Below are 18,487 nucleotides of genomic sequence, written 5' to 3'. Positions count from 1 at the left end.
TACCGGAGGCTGCAGTTCTTCCGAGAGGCCAGGTCCACAAAATGTAAATAAAACAGCATCTATTCTTTTTCCATACTTTTAATGGCCCATTCAATACATATGCAAAAATTTCAAACATTGCTCTCAAGTAAAATCCATCATATTGCATACATAATGGCATCAGTACATCTACCAATTCTTAACAGTCTTTGCCCTGTTAAGGACTTTAACCCCTCTACATGTGTAATGATTTTCAGCATGAGTTCTAAAAAGACATAAAAAATTCAAACTGCTTCATTAAAGTGCATGTTTGTCTAACTATTGACATACAATATATAACATGAATAAATGATCACAAAACCACCTTACATTATCACCAATCCTGATTTAATGTGGATGAAACACATTGTCAACATAGTGCCAAAACTGAACAGAAAATTCTTTAAGACACTCCCTAGGTTTGATAAAGTTTTACACGCTGATCTATCCCTTGAGATATCAGTCCCATCACACCAAGAAGAGCCTTCACATATGCCTTCAGTTGCAAGAGCCTTGCTGTATAAAAAATCATTAAAGCTGCTAGAGCTTTCTAGCTTGAAGAACATGTTCAACCTGGGGGCTTGCTGATCCTCGAGAAAGTGGACGGAGAGAAGAAGAAAAAATCAACACATTGTGGTGATGTTGGACTGTAGTGGTGTGGTTTCTCTGTCCATGTCAAACATAAATAACAATTTTGGCACTGACAATAACTGACAGTATAATTAATTCCCTTTGATATATTTGAAGGAAGTCAATGGCTTTCCAGATATACAAAATCATGGAGGTCCTTAAAGTACCTTGATCCCAAAAACCTTCACTCCTTAATTAAGCAAATAAAATTCCTATTGAAAGAAACTATAATCTGCATTGATATACATCCACAGTAACTTCAGTATTAAAATTTTCACAGCCATATGACATAACTGAAGACTTTTCCAGAACGAGTTTGATATACAAAATCCATGTTCATCTTTAAAAATATACAGGATTTAATCAAAAGAACAAACCTGGTTTTTCTCTTAAACGAGTAATTGGCTCATTTCCCTGTTATTCCCGTTACAGGTAACTCATTTTTTACACAAATGCATTCTATGAATTTTAAATAAAATGTGGTAAATCCGTTTTCTTCTGCCTTAGAGAACTTAAAACAACACAGTGCATACCCATGAACTTTTGTGGCTGGTTCACTTTTATGGAGCAGTATCCATAGGTCACTCTTACCCACTTCAGGGTGTTCATAATTTCTTTCATTCTTGTTGCCTTCCTACAAGTAATGGCACCTCTTTATCATGCTCTCCAGATAACAACAATGGCACATGATGTTGAACAGTACAAATATTGGAAGCTTTCTTGTCATTATAACATAACTGTTGCTTTTCTTATTGTACTCCAACAAGGATACAATTTTATGATGCTGTACACATTTGAAGTTTGTCCTGTCTAATGTATAAAACTGTACAGTTACATTTCTTATAAGAATGTTTGTGACAACTTGTAAAACAGCACAAAATTGCATTGGTTTTCGTATCTTTTTTCTTCTTCTCGAGATAGCAAAAGATATTTGTGATGACTCGCCCAACTTTATATGTATTCTTGTAAATTTACTCCACACTGTGTTGTAACCATATCACATGATAGCTCCAAAAATGCATCTATTGCAAAGAATGAGTTACCTGTACATTCCATCTTTCTTAATCTGTCCAGCAGCACTCATCTTAATACAATTCCTAATGTGACATTGGGAATCTTTGGCTGGTATTTGATAAGATGTGAAGTTGCTGCAATGGGGTTCAAAAAAGAAAGAAAAAAAAAAAAAAAAAAACGTCATGGAGTCAAATACAGATCTGTGGCATGTCGTCTTCAAATGACACTAATAAGATCTCCAAGATATTAGAGTGGAATAATATTATGTTTCCAGCTCAGTCACTTTAGTCCTGATAGTCACTATATGTCAGTTATAATATCTCTTAAATTATAAACTTTAATAGAAATACTTATAGAATGTGTCATGAAATCTAACATGAAAAGCTTTCCCTAAGATGACAGTCTTAATGTCCATTGATAGTTAATGGAACATTACTACTGATGCTGAAGGGAGCACTTTCATTTCCACTATCAATATCTCCCTCCTCAATAACTGCTTCATCAATATTCTCCAGTGAGCTACATCTGCTTGACACATCACCTTCCGAACCTGAACTTGGGTGTATGGAAACGCTGTGGCCATTGAGGGAGGCTGTGCCACCAGGGTATGGGCTGTTAGGTTTGGGTGTGAAGTTGGTCCACTCATTAGTGTCTGGGTCCAGGTACTCAATGCTGTTCAGGAACGTTTTACCTGCAGAAAGAGAACTCAAGTTGAGTGCATAGAGTGGTGTACAACATTCATGCTCAGACCTCCATACCTTCCGCATCCGACCTAGATATGGACCAAAAAGTCTCCTGTCGGCATGCTCCGCATTTGTAATCCTTTGTAATCAAAAACACATGTATACATACATGTATGCATGAATTTGAGGCTAGGTATGATAAATAGAAGAAACAGGACTGAACAAGTGTTAATCCTTTCCTGTATACTACAATTAAATACACACACACACACACGTCGACAACCAATAGCCGATGACCAACACTCAGATTTAGCTTTTTACAGGCACCCTCCAGATGGAAATATTTGCCAATTGAGTGGACAGGAGGGGAAGCAATGCTATTTAGGGTCACTGTACAGACATATCATTACTGGTTCAAACTTTAGGAGAGAGCCAAAGTTTTTTTTTTTTTTTCCAACATCGCTAATGAAGACAAAAATTCATTTTAGTCTGTTTACATTAAAGTGTTGCATTTTTTATGTTTTATCTAATAATGCACCTCCTGGATGACGGGTCATCCAGGAGGTGCCAAGATAAGAGGGAGGGAGGGAGGGAGGGAGGGGGTGGAATATGTAGGGAATGGAATGGGTGAGAGTGGTTTCTATACCTTTTTGGCTACCCCCCATGTAAGGGGGGAAAGCCTTTGGTATATGTATCTAATAATGGCAAATTTCAAAGGTTTCAAACAAACAAGGGTGAGTATTCTGTTGAGGAAACTTATCAATGTGGCACCTGGGGCAAACTAGAGGCAAGTGAAATTACAACTGAACTGAAACGATTGAGAGGTTTGCTTTCTACCCACAAGTCAAGATTACACAACCTAGTGTGTAAGCATGAACAAGAAACAAGCCTGGCTCAGAAAGCAGAGATTGCTAAGCTACATACATACTTACATATACCAAGGCTTTTTCCCCCCTTTCAAGAGAGGTAGCCAAAAAGAAAAAGGCATAAAACCATTCCCACTCATTCCATTCCTAAATACACTACACTCCCCTCCACCCCGCACCCTCCCTCTTATCTTAGCACCTCCTGGGTGACAGGTCATCCCTGCACCTTGTCCACTGCCCTGGGTCAGAGGAAGTAAGAGGGGAATGTCTGTTGAGGAAGGATGGGAGAGGACAGAAGACGGAATGCTAAACTACATATACCAAGGCTTTTTCCCCCTTTCAAGGGAGGTAGCCAAAAAGGGGAAAGGCATAAAAACACTCCCACCCATTTCATCCCTAAATACACTCCACACCCCTCCCACCCTCTCTCTCATCTGAGCACCTCCTGGATGACGGGTCATCCCTGCACCTTGCCCACCGCCCTGGGTCAGAAGCAGTGTCGCAAGACACAGCACATCCACAGCAAGGCCGCTTCATTTAATCGGCGACCCCCCTTGCATATAAGGAGAGGACGGGGAGAAATCCCTTCGGGCTGCGTCAAAATTTACTCACATCATCATCCATATACAACCATTCTCCACTCACCTCTGTCTTCCGTCCTCTCCCTTCCTTCCTCAACAGACATTCCCCTCTTCCCCAAAGCCCCCTTCACCCCATCCATCCATCTCATCCTAGGACGTCCCCTCATGTTCACTCCCTCCACATCTGCCTTCCATACCTCTTTTACTAGTCTTTCTTCACTCATTCTTTCCATGTGTCCAAACCATCCTAATATTCTTTCATCAACACTATCTCCCAGCTCCTTTTTCACCCCTGTTCTCCTCACCTCCTCATTTCTCACTCTATCCAGCCTAGTAACCCCCACCATACTTCTCAGACACCTCATCTCAAACACATTCAAACTCCTCCTCTCTTCTTCTCTTATGTTCCACGTTTCTGCCCCATACAGTGCTGTTGGCACAATTACTCCTTCATACAGTCTCCTCTTCGCATCCATTCCTAAATGTCTATTCCTCATTACACTCTTTAATCCACCAAGGCATTTACTCGCTTCTCTCAATCTACATTCTACCTCCACCATCACTCCACCTTTTCCTGCTACACTTGCACCCAAGTATCTAAAACTATCCACTTCCTCCAGTCGCTCTCCCTTAATGTTCACTTCCAGTCTACTGCCACTTTCACCCCTTGTACATCTCATCACCTTACTTTTACCCACATTCATCTTTAGCTTTCTTCTATCACATACTCTCCCAAACTCTGCCACCAGCTTCCTCAATCCCTCCTCCGACCCTGCCACAAGCACAGTGTCGTCCGCAAACAACAGCTGGCTCACCTCCCACTTTTCTCCATTTTCTTTAACCATCTCCAATCCCTGACCCACTACCCTAGCATTCACCTCTCGCAGCACCCCATCCATGTATAAGTTGAACAGCCAGGGCGACATAATGCATCCTTGACGAAGTCCCACCTTTACTTCAAACCACTCACTCTCTCCATTTCTAATCCTGACACAAGCTCTACTACTCTCATAAAAACTCTTGACAGCTCCCAAAAGCTTTCCTCCTATCCCATAAATCTGCATAACCTCCCACAGTGCCTTTCTGTTTACCCTATCATAAGCCTTTTCCAGATCCATAAAAGCCCAAAAAACATCCTTCCCCTTTCCTATAGCTTTCTCACATATCTGTCTTACCACAAAGATCTGATCTACACAACCTCTACCTGTCCTAAATCCACACTGTTCCTCACCAATTACTCCTTCTGTTCCTCTCCTAATCCTTTCAATCAAGATCCTCCCATAAGCCTTCCCTACTACACTCAACAGGCTAATCCCTCTGAAACTACTACATTCACACTTGTCCCCTTTTCCCTTGTAAAGAGGAACTATACAGGCACTTCTCCAGTCCTCCGGTACTCTACCCTCTCTCCAGCAAACATTAAATAACCTCACCAACCAGTCCACCATCACTGAACCTCCCTTTTTCAGACATTCTGCATGGCATCCATCCAGACCAGGTGCCTTACCTGCTTTCATCATCTTAACAACTGCCTTCACCTCATCCTTCCTTATTTCTCCTCCATTCTCCTCACTCATCACTCTCATTTCCCACTGCAGCTATCTTTCCTTCCCTATCCTCCTTCACATTTAGCAACTCCCTAAAATATTCTGCCCATCTTCCCCTTACTGCCTTCTCTTCCATTATCATCTCTCCATCTGCACCTTTTACCTTTTCTTCCCTACTTGATTCGCCTCCTCTTCCTCTTAATTTCTTTCCAAAACATCTTTTTATTACTTTCAAAATTTTCTGTCATACTCTTACCCCATTTCACATCTGCTCTCCTCTTTGCCTCCTTTACCTTTTGCTTTACTTCTCTTTTCTTTTCTTTGTACGTCTCATATGACTCCCCCGTCCTCTTTTGTAACCAATCTGTGAATGCTCGCTTCTTCTCTTCTACAACCTTCTTTGTTTCCTCATCCCACCATTCACTACCCTTCTATTTCCCCCTGTCCTTCTTGTTCCCCACACCATCCTTGCACACTTTAAGACTCCCTCCTTGAACCATCCCCATTCCTCCTCCACACCCATCTCTGCTCCATCCTTTACTCCCTCCCACTCCTCCTTCAGCTTCTTATCGTACTCCTTCTCCTTTTCCTTTTCATTCAAGGAGTTCACTCTAAGAACCTCCCTACCTTTTGTCCCTTTCCTCTTTCTCCATCTATCCTCCACTCTCAGCTTACCTTCCACCAAAAAATGATCTGATATTCCCCCACACTCTCCCCTTAGCACATGTACATCCTTAACTCTTCCTATAATAATCCTATTTACCACTACATAATCCATTAGCGCTCTATCTACCACCCTTCCCTCCACCCTCTCCCATGTGTACTTATGCTTGACTTTCTTCCGAAACACTGTATTTGCTATCATCAACTCTCTTTCTAGACACATTTCCACCATCAACTCTCCACTACGATTCTTTCCTGGAACTCCACACTTCCCAACCACTCCATCGATTGGACCATTTCCCACCCTAGCATTAAGGTCTCCCAGTACTATTACATTGACATTTCTTCCTAAACCTATGCACTCATTTAAATCTATCCAAAAGGCCTCCCTTTCTTCCACGCTCTTCTCACTGTCAGGCCCATATGCACTTACAAAGACCCACATCTCCTTTCCCAGTTTCACCTTCATCCACATTATCCTTGAGGAAACCTCCTTCCACTCCACTACCTGTTTACCTATCTCCTCACTTACTAGAATAGCCACCCCTTCCCTCCCTCGCCCTCTCTTCACTCCTGATAACCTCCCACTTACACTCCCAAACTTACACTCACCCTTCCCTTTCAACTTAGTTTCACTCAAAGCCAACACATCCATCTTTCTTCTCACAAACATACTACCTATCTCTTCCCTTTTACTCTCATCTGTACCACATCCACGCACATTAAAAGACCCAAACCTTAGGGTGCTGGTCCGAGGCCCTCCAGCACCCCTTATGCCTTCACTTTTGTTTTTAGGATATATGCCCCGTGGGGCTACAGGGAGAAGGATGCCTAGTCCCACTCCCCGTCCCTTTCTTCTCGCCTCTTACGATCCAAGTGGGATACTTGGTGGCAGTATTCTTTTCCCCCACCACAGGGAATTATCATAATCCAGAAATATGCCCTCGACTTCACGGTGTTACCAATGGTTCAACTAATAACATACTAATCTCAACTTCCAAATCATGGTGCCACATCACAAGTACTATAAAATGTCTAAACCTGCCCTAGACTCCTATGGGTAGAGTGTTAGTCCAGCTCCTCAGTAACCATGTTTTTGCGAGAGGATTCAGCTGTAGTGATGTCCTCTTCATTAGAGTCATCATCCAAACCACCAAATAAGCCTTGCAGAAGGTTACCAAAGAAACCTCCTGGTTGTTGCTGTGGTAGATCAAAGAAAAGTTGACCTATTCTATCCAAATATTCTCTATATGCTGGGTCTCGCTTCAAACTTGGTTGGTAATGTTCACACAGAATAGTGAAGGTGGTTCCCTAAACTAAATAGTGAAAAATTAAACTGGCATGGCCTGGAGGGACGACTTCTTATCTGCTCTGTAAATTTCTTAAGTGGTTTATTTTTATAATTTTATTTTATTTTTAGTACAATGAAACGGTAGAAATAAACCAGATTTAGCTGTTGGGCTCTGCTCTGAGTGTGCTGTGTCCTGTTGTACCGTTTTTGACCACAGCATTTTAGCAAGGTTACGGAGGGCCCTTATCCATGAGGAGCTAAGATGGGAGGACAACAAAAAGGTTTCCGAATAGGTGTAGGGTGGGTGCATGCTTTAACTAAAGACTTTCTGGTTTAGATAGGCACATCAATCACTCGTACACAACGACAATTAAGTACCTGAGAAACCACCAACAGCATATATTTTGCCATCCACCTCGGCAACACCCACGTTAGCTCTACACGATGTCATTGGTGGCCCTGAAGACCATGTATTGGATTCCGGGTCGTAGATCTCTGTAGTGCAAAGACTCTGGGTACCATCTGATCCACCCACTACATAAAGCTTGCCTGTGAATAGAAGAATTAAGATGCTGAATGGAGGCATTTGAAAAATATTACATTTTCACAAGGTGTTACACTAATCTTCCTAATTCTCTTCTCTCTCTCCCCCAACTCTCCTCTCCTGACTTCTCATTGTAAGAGAGACACATTGGTATTTTAATTTTTGTTGCTGACAAGTCACCAATGCTTCTATCCTTATGGATAATATCAAGCCACTGCCTACAAATATTTTAGGTTTATGGTGTTGGGTTAGTAAGGTGTGTACACAATTTACGGGGGCACAGTATTCCTAAGTTATAGCAATGTTGATACATCACATGAGTGTACATGGAATGAAACTAATCTGGAGACCAAGCAATTCCAGGTCGCAAGCCACATTTACGTGGTGGGTTGTTATCTTCTACTGTCCTTCTTCACAATGGAACACCTTCATAAAATCTCTTAGCATCCATTCCCAAATGTCTATTTCTCACTTTTAAATAATAACAAAGTAACAATAAGTTTATGTTCTGTAGGATCTTCCAATGAGTACTAACAAGTAGACTGATATCGTTGACCCCGTATTATTGCTATACCAACTCCACTAATGTGATTTTCATCTCTGGAACCAGGAACCAGCAATCCTCAACCTGGATTTTCCTAAGTTCAAAAGGAGAGAACAGTTAGATGTTCCTGGTCCCAGAGCCATGTGGGCCAATAAATAACTAAATAAATATATATATATATAACCACTGCCAGAACTGTCTGTCCCAGTAACTGCAATGAAGTTGTCCATAACAATAAGTGCATCTCATGGTGCACCCTGGCCCACTCTTGAATCAAACCTGGCATAGAACATTCCTTCTTCAAGTCCATATGCTTCAGGAGCATATACTACAATAAGAGATATGAAGCCTAAGGTATGCTACCTCACCACCACCATATGTTCATCAACCGGAGTTAATTTTTCAATGGCGTGTTGTAGTCAGCTAGATATACCCACGTCTACTCCTGCAAGGTGTTCCCCAATGGTACAGCCCAAACAAAAATGGCTGACCCTTCCAAATAACTGCAATTTTTACCTTTCTTCAATTCTTAGCAAATGCATTCATTTGACCTAACTTCTCTATTTTTCTTCAGATAACCATACAACTTTCCTTAAATTGCTCTCAATATTTTATTTCCTAACATCTGCTGTTGCATTTCCGACACTACTCACCATTAAGCACAGCAGCACCGCATCCACGCCTCTGAGTTGCCAAGGGTGCTGCAAACTTCCAGATGTTTGTGTGTGGATCGTAAGACTCCACAGTGTTCAAGCAGTTCCATGAATCACACCCTCCAACAGCATAGACCTTCCCATCAAGTGCTGCCACACCTGCCTGATACCGGCCTGCAAGACAATGATGCAGTCATTAACCCACATGAAATAAACCTGTTTGAGTACTATGCAAGGATGCTCTCATTTTTTAATGCTTGGTGTTACTAAAACACCTTACTTTTACCCGCATTCATCTTCAACTTCCTTATTTTGTACATCTTCCCAAACTCACTAACTTCCTCGATCCCTCCTCTGATCCTGCCACAAGTGCAGTGTTGTCAGCAAACAACTAGCTTCTCTTTCACTTTTCTCCATTTTTTTTAACCATCTCCAATCCCTGATCCATTACCTTTGCATTTACCTCTCACACCACCCCATCCATGTATAAATTGGACAGCCATGGCAACATAACACATCCCTGGCAAAGTCCCACCTTTACCTCAAACCACGCACTTTTTCATAATACCATCTTGTAATTTTTGTCTTGCATCATTACAGACAATCCTCAAGATGTCTTATTAAAGATGAAACATTGAATAAATGGAAGATTATGCAAATTTAGTTTATGCACACCCAATTGAAGGAAAAATGTCATCAGAATCATTGAAAATACCAGAGAAAAGTTAAATAACTGCAAAAATGCTGTTGTTTTCAATTCCATATATATACACGCACACAAGAGAAATTAAACAGTAATAAAATAGATCAATAAAAAGTATAACTCACCAACATGAAGAGGAGCAATGGTTTTCCAGCCATCATCTCTGAGGACATCACACTGTTTAATGCCGTACTGTCCATTCCAGCCTCCCACACAATAAACATGGCCCCCCAAGTTGCAAACACCTGAACAAACAATAAAACAAGATAATATTTAGCGAATATCTACAAGTTAAAAGCTTTGCACTGTATATCTAAGGGAAGAGAAAGATATAATTAATTGACACATTACATTGACATGTATTTATCCATACATATACACAGTAAATACATATGCATGTGTGTATGTGAAGGAGAGACTAGGTAAGTGACGAGATTTAAGTGAAGATTTGATGGAAGTCAAAGATGGTGTGGGTAAAAATATAAGAAGTTGGGAGGTATGGGTGTGTGTGTGTGTGTGTGTGTGTGTGTGTGTGTGTGTGTGTGTGTGTGTGTGTGTGTGTGTGTGTGTGTGTGTGTGTGTGTGTGTGTGTGTGTACAACCCTAGCAATGACAAGCGAGTGGTAGGGAGAAGATTTTTAGAATTATTTTCAATGCAAGTTTTCGAAGGAAACCTGTATTGGGGAATCTAAACGCTTGATAAGGATACAAGTCAGTGAATGAAGTAATAGGTATGGTGTGACAGGATGGAAAATGGAGAGATGTTGGAAACATGTACAGAAAGAACTGACAAGAGTAAAGACGGAACAAGTATACATAGGCCAGGGTAGTTTGTGAGAGGGTAGTCAACAGGGATACAAGTGGCCTTTACTTTCCGGTCTGGAAAAATTTTGTTGGTGGAAAGGTGTGCAGAGAACTAACAAGAGTAAATGCAATGCTAAAGATGGCACACAAATATACAAGCCTTTATGCATGTAGACTGCTAAGCCAGAGTCTATGGCATGACAACAACAACAACAAAATTCCATGACATCATGATTTTCTCTAATCCCTTTCAAAGGGACTTTCCCTATCAATTTCTTCCACTCCTTTTACTGATCTGAACATTGCAATCATGTCAATGACCTTTCAATGACAGCAAAGTCAACATTTCCAATCTTTTCTGTTAGGCTGAATATAAATTTGGTTACTGCTCTTTGTAAGTTCCCAATTTGATCTGGAGTGGATGAGATAGCTGTACAGTCTTCCATGGTCTATTTGATATGTGTTGGTAGTTGGTTTCATTTTGTGATTGGTGTCATGGGTTTTGTTTGGTAGACTGTATGAAGCAATTCACTAAGAATATGGAAAGAAATTGAAGTAAGACAGAATGAGTGGAAGGATGGTGAGGTAAATGCCAAAAACTGTTGTAGTTTTATTACCGACATTTTGTCCTAGAAGGACTCTGAAGAAGTCCTTCTAGGATGAAACGTCAGTAATAAAAACCCAATGGTTTTTGGCGTTTAGCTCACCACCCTTCCACTCAAATTGGAGTAGGGTTAGGGAAGACTAGTTTTTGGAAATGCAGAGATTCATTGTCAAAATATTGAAGGAAATGAGACATTTATGTAGCATTCATAGTCTTGCAGGCCCTGTGGAAAGTAAACAAGAGAGCCATGTATTAATAAGCCAGGAAATGTACAGAATGAAAGGAAAGATGAGGAGGGGAGGACCGTATGAGGCAATTAATTTAGAATTAAAAGTGCAAGTGGAAGGGTAAAAGAATAATAATAATAGTCTAGAATATGGAAAGACACTGAAACAAGGTTAGAGAAGACTGTAGTTTTTGGAAAGGCAAAGATTCACTGTCAAAATGTTGAAGAAAATGTGACCTTTATGTAGCATTTATAGACTTAAGTCCATGTGGGAAATTAATAATTATGCCCTACATTGAGCTTAAGAAATGCAGAGAATGAGAGGAAATCTGAAATGAAGAGAGGAGGAGGAATAGGAGGAGGATGTTGAGGAGGAAAAGGAAGATGGTTGAAGGTGGTGGTAGATATGGTGGAGGAATTTAATACGGTAGAGGAAGAGTAGGAGGAAAAGGAATAAACAGAGGTGGTATCAAAACTGATGGGAAAGGGTATTTGTTTAATTGCAATGTGAAGAATTAGATCCATGATGTACATAAATACATATTAGAGAAAGGAAACCTCTTTGTTCTTATGAACAATGTACATGGAAATTAGGTGTACAGTTCCTTTCTTCTTTTGGTTTTGGAAAATGTTATCCTGTTGGTGTCAGATGGCGAGGGAGACTATAAGCAAGTGTGGAAAATGTTTCCAAGAGCAAAGAAAAGAAAAATATTTTAATATTTTAACTTCATTATATATGCAGTTCATATTGTATACATTATATTCACATCCACACATGTACACACAAATACAAGCATATGTATGTATGGTAAATCCTTTGAAGAGGTCTACTCCGAATTCAACATCTGAAGAGGTCTACTCCGAATTCAACATCAGCAAAGCCATTCTCCTTTATTGATTTGCCTCTTAAAATGTAGGGCATATTTATTCAATAACAGGAAATACTTGACAAAACCTGGTGTTGCTGGATTGTCACAAAGGGCCAGATGTTGCATTACACGAGAGTTGCCATGGACACTGCTCGACCCAGAAGCTGTATGAAATGTTAGCTTTAAAAGCCATAAGTAGTTACATATATAAAATAGTATATACATTGGCAGGAAATTGTTTATCTGGGTGATACACCTCCTAGCTCGATGCTGGTTTGTGTCCTTAAGTTCCATGCCTTTGGGAAGTTAATTATTTTAATCTTATCTGGAAAATACATTTGTACTCTTCATTCAAAAGTCTACGAGTAAATTTAAAACACTCAAGGTGGTCAGATCCTGAAATTAAGACCAAGAAGGGAACTGAAACTGAGGTACTTACCAACAATGCTGAAACAATAGCCAAAAGGTTACTGTTTGGTGAAGAATTCGTGTCTCATCTACCAGTAATAGCTTATAACTTGCTTCCACTGAATTAGTAGCAAAAATTAGGCACAATAAAACCTGCAATTTTGGTTATGAAAATGAAATACTAGGTTATGTCTGATTCCTTGTATGAGCACTGGTTTATATTTACTGTGCCTTTTTTTTGCCCTTAACATGGATGCATATGGCGGGGAGGCTGACTGGCCTGTGGAAACAAAAAAAGAAAATATGGTTGATTAGTAATCATTTCAATACTGGGAGGTACTGAATCACCCCACATTCCATCCTCCTCCTTTGCCAAATATTTACTATTGGCAAGTTAATTCTTGACTTACACAAATACTTCCAATAGTCAGACAGAGCTTCCCCCCTTGCCTCCTCTCGAGTCCCTAAAGTGCACCTGCAAAATAGCAGCAGAGAATATGAGTGCCAAAGTAAATCTCAATGAAAATCTACTCCACCTGTGTTGGATCTGGCGAGAGGCAGGGGCGCGGCGCTGGTCCACTTCATCAGATTAGGGTCCAGTACCTCAACCGTGTTGAGTTCCCGTGACCCATCGCAGCCACCAACAGCGTACGCCCTTCCATCCATCACCGTAAGGTCAAACCTGCCTCGTCCTTGCCGCATTGCAGGGTACGCGGTCCACGTGTTGGTTTTGGGATTGTACGCCTCGACAACACGAAGGCACTCCCCTCGATCATACCCACCACTGACAAGAAGCACACCATTGAAATTGCCTGTACCCGTGCCACACTTTGGCGAGGCCATGTATGGTACTACCGTGTAGCAATCTACTTTCTCCATGGAACATGGCCTTGAAGGCTGGGGGGTTGGGGTTGGGGAGGAGGTGTGGAGGCGTTGGTGGATAGAAACCACAGCAACCTGGCCCTTCAGAGTAACAATGGCCATCACAGAGCTCTCTGCAATTGAACAAAATCCAATACTGTACCTAGTGTTGCATACATGCTCTTCTGTACGCACCTAATATCCCATAGTTTCAGTATATTCACGTCTCTCAAACCTTTAGTCACTTAGCCATTAGCATGCTTTGTTTTATTACAAATGCAGTCTTGATGATGTACTTCATTCTGGTCAGTGACCTTATTTTATTCAGTACTCTGGGAAACAATAAGAACAAAGAATATAAACAATTCCTTAAGAGCTTCTATTCACTCGCATCAGAAAATCCTACCTGAGACATGTGCCCATGTGATCAACTTCCAGTCAACATCTGACTCTGCATCTTCCTGGTCTGAGATGGATCTCGAGTAGAGCATCATCCGGGGCTTGACTGGATGTGTTGCGGAGGACTTTCTCCGTACCTGAAGGCAGAAATTGTATTCAGGTAACACTGGGTCCATAAAGCTGTACATACTAAATAACGTAGGAGTGACAAACTTGTACATTAAATGAACGTGCACTCCAGTGTATTTACAACCATGATCCACAGTTTCTGTCACGCATATCCTGAGACGAGGAATATATGCCCTTTTGGTCAGGAGATACAAGATTTCTGAGACACAGAAAGGGGTAGAGGGAGGGAGGGAGAGGCGAGATGAGGAAAGGAAAGAGGGAGAGGGAGATGGAGAGGAGAGAGGACCAAAGGGGAAAAAAAAAAAAAAAAAATACCTTTATATTTGGCTGAGACATTTTACGGGACAACTTCTTATAATCTTGTACTATCTCGGAGTCGTTAGCATCTCCATTCTGGATATCGGCACAATCATGCAGACTGTTGTCGCTACTAAGGTACAACAAGTGTTTCTGAAAAAGAGAGACCCATGATAAGCATACACAAACACTTGAGAACTTTAGTTTTGATGAAGTCTTTTGCAAAAGAATTGGCAAATGCTATCCATCTATGGTATCCTTCTAAATACACCTTAGAACCAAAGAATTTCTGGTTATGGACATAGACAACATATTTTATCAGTCTCATACACAGGGGTCTTATAGGTAAGCACTGGAAAAGAGAGGAATAATGCTATCAATGATCAAAATTTGAATTAATTCTACAAAAAACTTAGTCATCAGAGCCCATACAACACCAACATTGAGGACATCAATCTGCTTCATCCACTTTTTTTTTTTTTTTAGCCAAGATTTTTTTTTAACTAAAACTCGTATTACAGTTATCCTGACCAAGTTTCATTAAAGTCAATCAATCGATAATGTACATACATATACCAGTGGCTCTTTCCCCCCTTACCACCAGGGAGGTAGCCAAAATCAAGGCATAATTCCACTCCCACCCATTTCATCCCCAATACTCCACTCCCATAGGGTGACCTCAACATGTCTCCAGTGGAGACAATCCTCAGAGTCCCTTGTTGTGCCCACTCCTCAATGCTAGAATGGGTCTCCATCGGCTGCCTGAAACCCACCTAACTCGATACTAGCAACACTTTGCCCCTCCAATCCTTGTGTGGGATCCCCTCTGAAGCCAAGGCAATTTTATGGGGGTTGTATTGTACAGACCACATAGCATCCACAAGGGAAAGGATGCACTACTGTATGCCAAATCATCATGCACACCTGACCTGCAGGGTCAGTGTGACCCAACACTGAGTTACGGACCTGCTATTTAAGAATAATCATGCACCACAGGGGCTGGTCAATGTGTGGCATGGTGTGGCATGGTGTGGTGTGTGTGGCTTTGGGCCACTTGCAAAACAAGTTGACCTGACCTGACCTAATCTAATGAAGGACAAGCACTCTTTCCTCCTTCTGTAGCCCACACCACTACAGTATGGTATAGATGGTAGTGTGTTTTTCATATTACATTCAGCTGCTTATGCCTTTGTGATGTCATGAAATGGACAAGCAGGGATGAGGGGTCCTTGCAACTTTCTTTTAATATCCTATGAGAGGGATTTTGGCTTCCGAGTACAGGAGCTCTATCAGGGTGTTCCTTGTGGACCTTGTTAAGTCCCAATGTTTATTTTGTTTAATTTGTACATTGTCTATGTTTCTCTGATTTTTGGGAACCAAACTGTAGACACCTAGTCACGTGTGAATCCAATTATTTCTGTGCTTTGTGGAAGTAAACATTGTGGTGAGAGTCATTTCCAACAAGGCATCTGGTAGAGTAACCTCCTATCAATACAAATTTAACTTCCAGAAAAAACATCCTGGTTTGTTAAAACATTTCTTACTTTCTCTTTCAGCGACTCCAGAAGAAGGTCCTCCTCAGTCAGCTGTTTTTTTATCCAGTCAAGGGCAAGAAGGCTGAGTGCCCGCCCTGTCACAGCCGCATCGTCTTTGCTCACCATCACCGTCAGTTGGAGTTTTACCACGCCCTTTGTGTCTCGTGTCACAAGGAGCAGGTCATGCTGCAGGAGAAATTGAAATCACCAGAGAGCAATAACAATGGGAGAGCTTGCATTATGGGAAGGAGGCTTTTCTCTGTGATTTCTAAGGGGAAAAACAAAAATGTAGTTTAGATAATAAAAAATATAAAAAATTGAACACCATGACAAAGTAACAAAGTAAAAAAGTAAAAAAGTAAAAAAAAAAGGGGGTAAATCAATCTATTGACCCAGGGTTCCAAGTAGCTAGCAACATCCATTAGATTAACCCGTAAACCCTCAAGGAAGAGCGAGTTTTGGCATATATATATATATATAAATATAGACACACACACACACACACACATATATATATATATATATACACACAGTGATGAGATGTACAAGGGGTGAATGGCAATAGACTGGAAGGCATAGAAATCACTCCCACACATTTCATTTCCCATATATTCCACTCCCCTCCTCCCTCCTATCTTGGCACCTCCTTGGCACTTCATTAAATTGGCAACCCCCCACCTCTCCATCCCCTCATACAGAAAAGGAGAATATGGGGAGAAATCCCTTCGGGCTGCATCAAATTATTTTTCATTTCCCACTCCCCCCATCCCCCTCCCACTCCCCTTCATGCACTACAGCATCCATACAAAACTATTCTCCATTCACCCATCTTCTGTCCTCTCCCATCCTTCCTCAACAGACAGTCCCCTCTTTCCCAATGCCCCTTTTACCCCATCCATCTCATCCTAGGTCGATCCCTCATGTTTACTCATTTCACTAGTCTTTCTTCACTCGTTCTTTCCATGTGTCCAAACCATCACAATACTCTTTCATCAACCTTATTTCCCAGCTCCCTTCACACCCCTGTTCTCCTCCTCACCTCCTCATTTCTCACTATCTAGCCTAGTAACCCCTATCATACTTCTTAGTCAATAACCCAGAGACCCAACTTTGCACAAATCATTGGTTACCTGTTGTTGAATGAAGTTGTCAATTTGCTTGACAAGCTGCTTGTTGCTAGCTATGCCAGGTATAGCTCGGATAGCCAGACATGTCTCAGGACTAAGGTGTGCAGCCAGATATTCACCACACTTTCTTGCTGCCGTTTCCATCTGTGCGACAGGAAAGAAGAAATTCGTTAAGACAGATTTCCATAAGTTTCAGGATTAACCTTATCCATATGATGACACCTACGTTGGTGTCATAGGGCGCAAGTGGATAAACAAAGATGCTGACATCGGCATTTTGATTATATTTTGTAGTTGTAACCAAGTGACCCTTTAATTCTGTGAACTGCTTTGATCATGTTTTCGGTGTTAACCCCTTCCATACGGTGCCGCACACGTAGGCGTCATGGGGAGCGAGTGTATTCGCGAGGCTGCCATATCGGCGTCTTGATTATATTTATTGTAGTCGCCCCTCCATAATGACATTCTTTCTAATTCTTTTGTAATCGCATTTTCTATGGTTATCAAAATTCACGGGTGAAGAGAGAACGATCGATATAAGCGGTGACTATATTTTATGATGCGAGTATTATTACGACACGTCGTACGGCTGGCATTGGCTGCTGCCACCGAGATCTAAGTCCATGACGCCTACGTGTGCGGCACCGTATGGAAGGGGTTAATCATTACTCAGAGTGAAAGAACAAGTAATAGAGCAGTAACTATATTTTATAATGCAAATAGTGTGATGCAGTGTACATTAGGTTGGTAGATTTAGTTCATCCAATCTTTATTCATATGTCAAATTGCAAAGTGTTGGTGCCATTTTTGTTGTTGCTCTTTGAATTCTTTCTAGTCTCATTTTTTTTTTTTTTTAACTAGGTAGGTGTGTGTGTGTGTGTGTGTAGGTGTGTGTGTGTGTGTGTGTGTGTGTGTGTGTGTGTGTGTGTGTGTGTGTAGGTGTGTAGGTGTGTAGGTGTGTAGGTGTGTGTAGGTGTGTAGGTGTGTGTGTGTGTGTGTGTAGGTGTGTAGGTGTGTGTGTGTGTGTGTGTGTGTGTGTGTGTGTGTGTGTGTGTGTGTGTGTGTGTGTGTGTGTGTGTGTGTGTGTGTGTGTGTGTGTGTGTTTACCTAGTTGTATTTTACGGGAAGGGGAGCTATGCTCGTGGTGTCCCGTCTTCATATCTCATTTTATCTAAACCATTTTTAAATTCATGTATTGTTTTTGCACACACCACTTTCTCATCTAACTTGTTCCAACTGTCTATTACTCTGTGAGGAAAGCTGTTCTTTTTCAAATCTCTTCTATAGCTGTCTTTTTTTATTTTCTTTCCGTGTCCTCTTGTATTTCTATCATCCCATTTTATCAGATTCTCTCTATCAGTAATTTCTATGCCTTTCATGATTCTGTAAATAGCTATCAAATCTCCTCTCTCTTCTTTGGTCTAGTGTCTGTAGTTCAAGTTTTGCTAGTCTCTCTTCATATGATAGTTTTGAGAGTGTTGGTGCCAATTTT

The 18,487-nt window shown here is 41.2% G+C and overlaps 1 protein-coding gene across 1 annotated transcript in view; it reads right to left on the bottom strand.

The window, feature by feature from the left end:
* Nucleotides 1-62: 62 nt before the first annotated feature.
* Nucleotides 63-18,487, bottom strand: part of LOC143035249 (influenza virus NS1A-binding protein-like) — a 35,215-nt gene continuing 16,790 nt past the window's right edge. Inside the window, exons 5-13 of the mRNA XM_076202048.1 lie at nt 16,999-17,139; nt 15,878-16,054; nt 14,352-14,486; nt 13,915-14,044; nt 13,184-13,642; nt 9,863-9,982; nt 9,035-9,208; nt 7,672-7,842; nt 63-2,353 (exon numbers count right to left, since the gene is read on the bottom strand). Of these exons, the coding sequence (XP_076058163.1) occupies nt 2,067-2,353; nt 7,672-7,842; nt 9,035-9,208; nt 9,863-9,982; nt 13,184-13,642; nt 13,915-14,044; nt 14,352-14,486; nt 15,878-16,054; nt 16,999-17,139 (1,794 nt within the window). The 3' untranslated portion in view covers nt 63-2,066. The remainder of the gene's footprint in view (nt 2,354-7,671; nt 7,843-9,034; nt 9,209-9,862; nt 9,983-13,183; nt 13,643-13,914; nt 14,045-14,351; nt 14,487-15,877; nt 16,055-16,998; nt 17,140-18,487) is intronic.

Source organism: Oratosquilla oratoria, chromosome 18 (assembly GCF_046742065.1).
Source record: "Oratosquilla oratoria isolate Oo_2021 chromosome 18, ASM4674206v1, whole genome shotgun sequence".
In the NCBI taxonomy this organism is placed as follows: domain Eukaryota; kingdom Metazoa; phylum Arthropoda; class Malacostraca; order Stomatopoda; family Squillidae; genus Oratosquilla; species Oratosquilla oratoria.
Note: the sequence above shows the minus strand (reverse complement) of the source record. Positions and strands in the feature narration are given on the sequence as shown.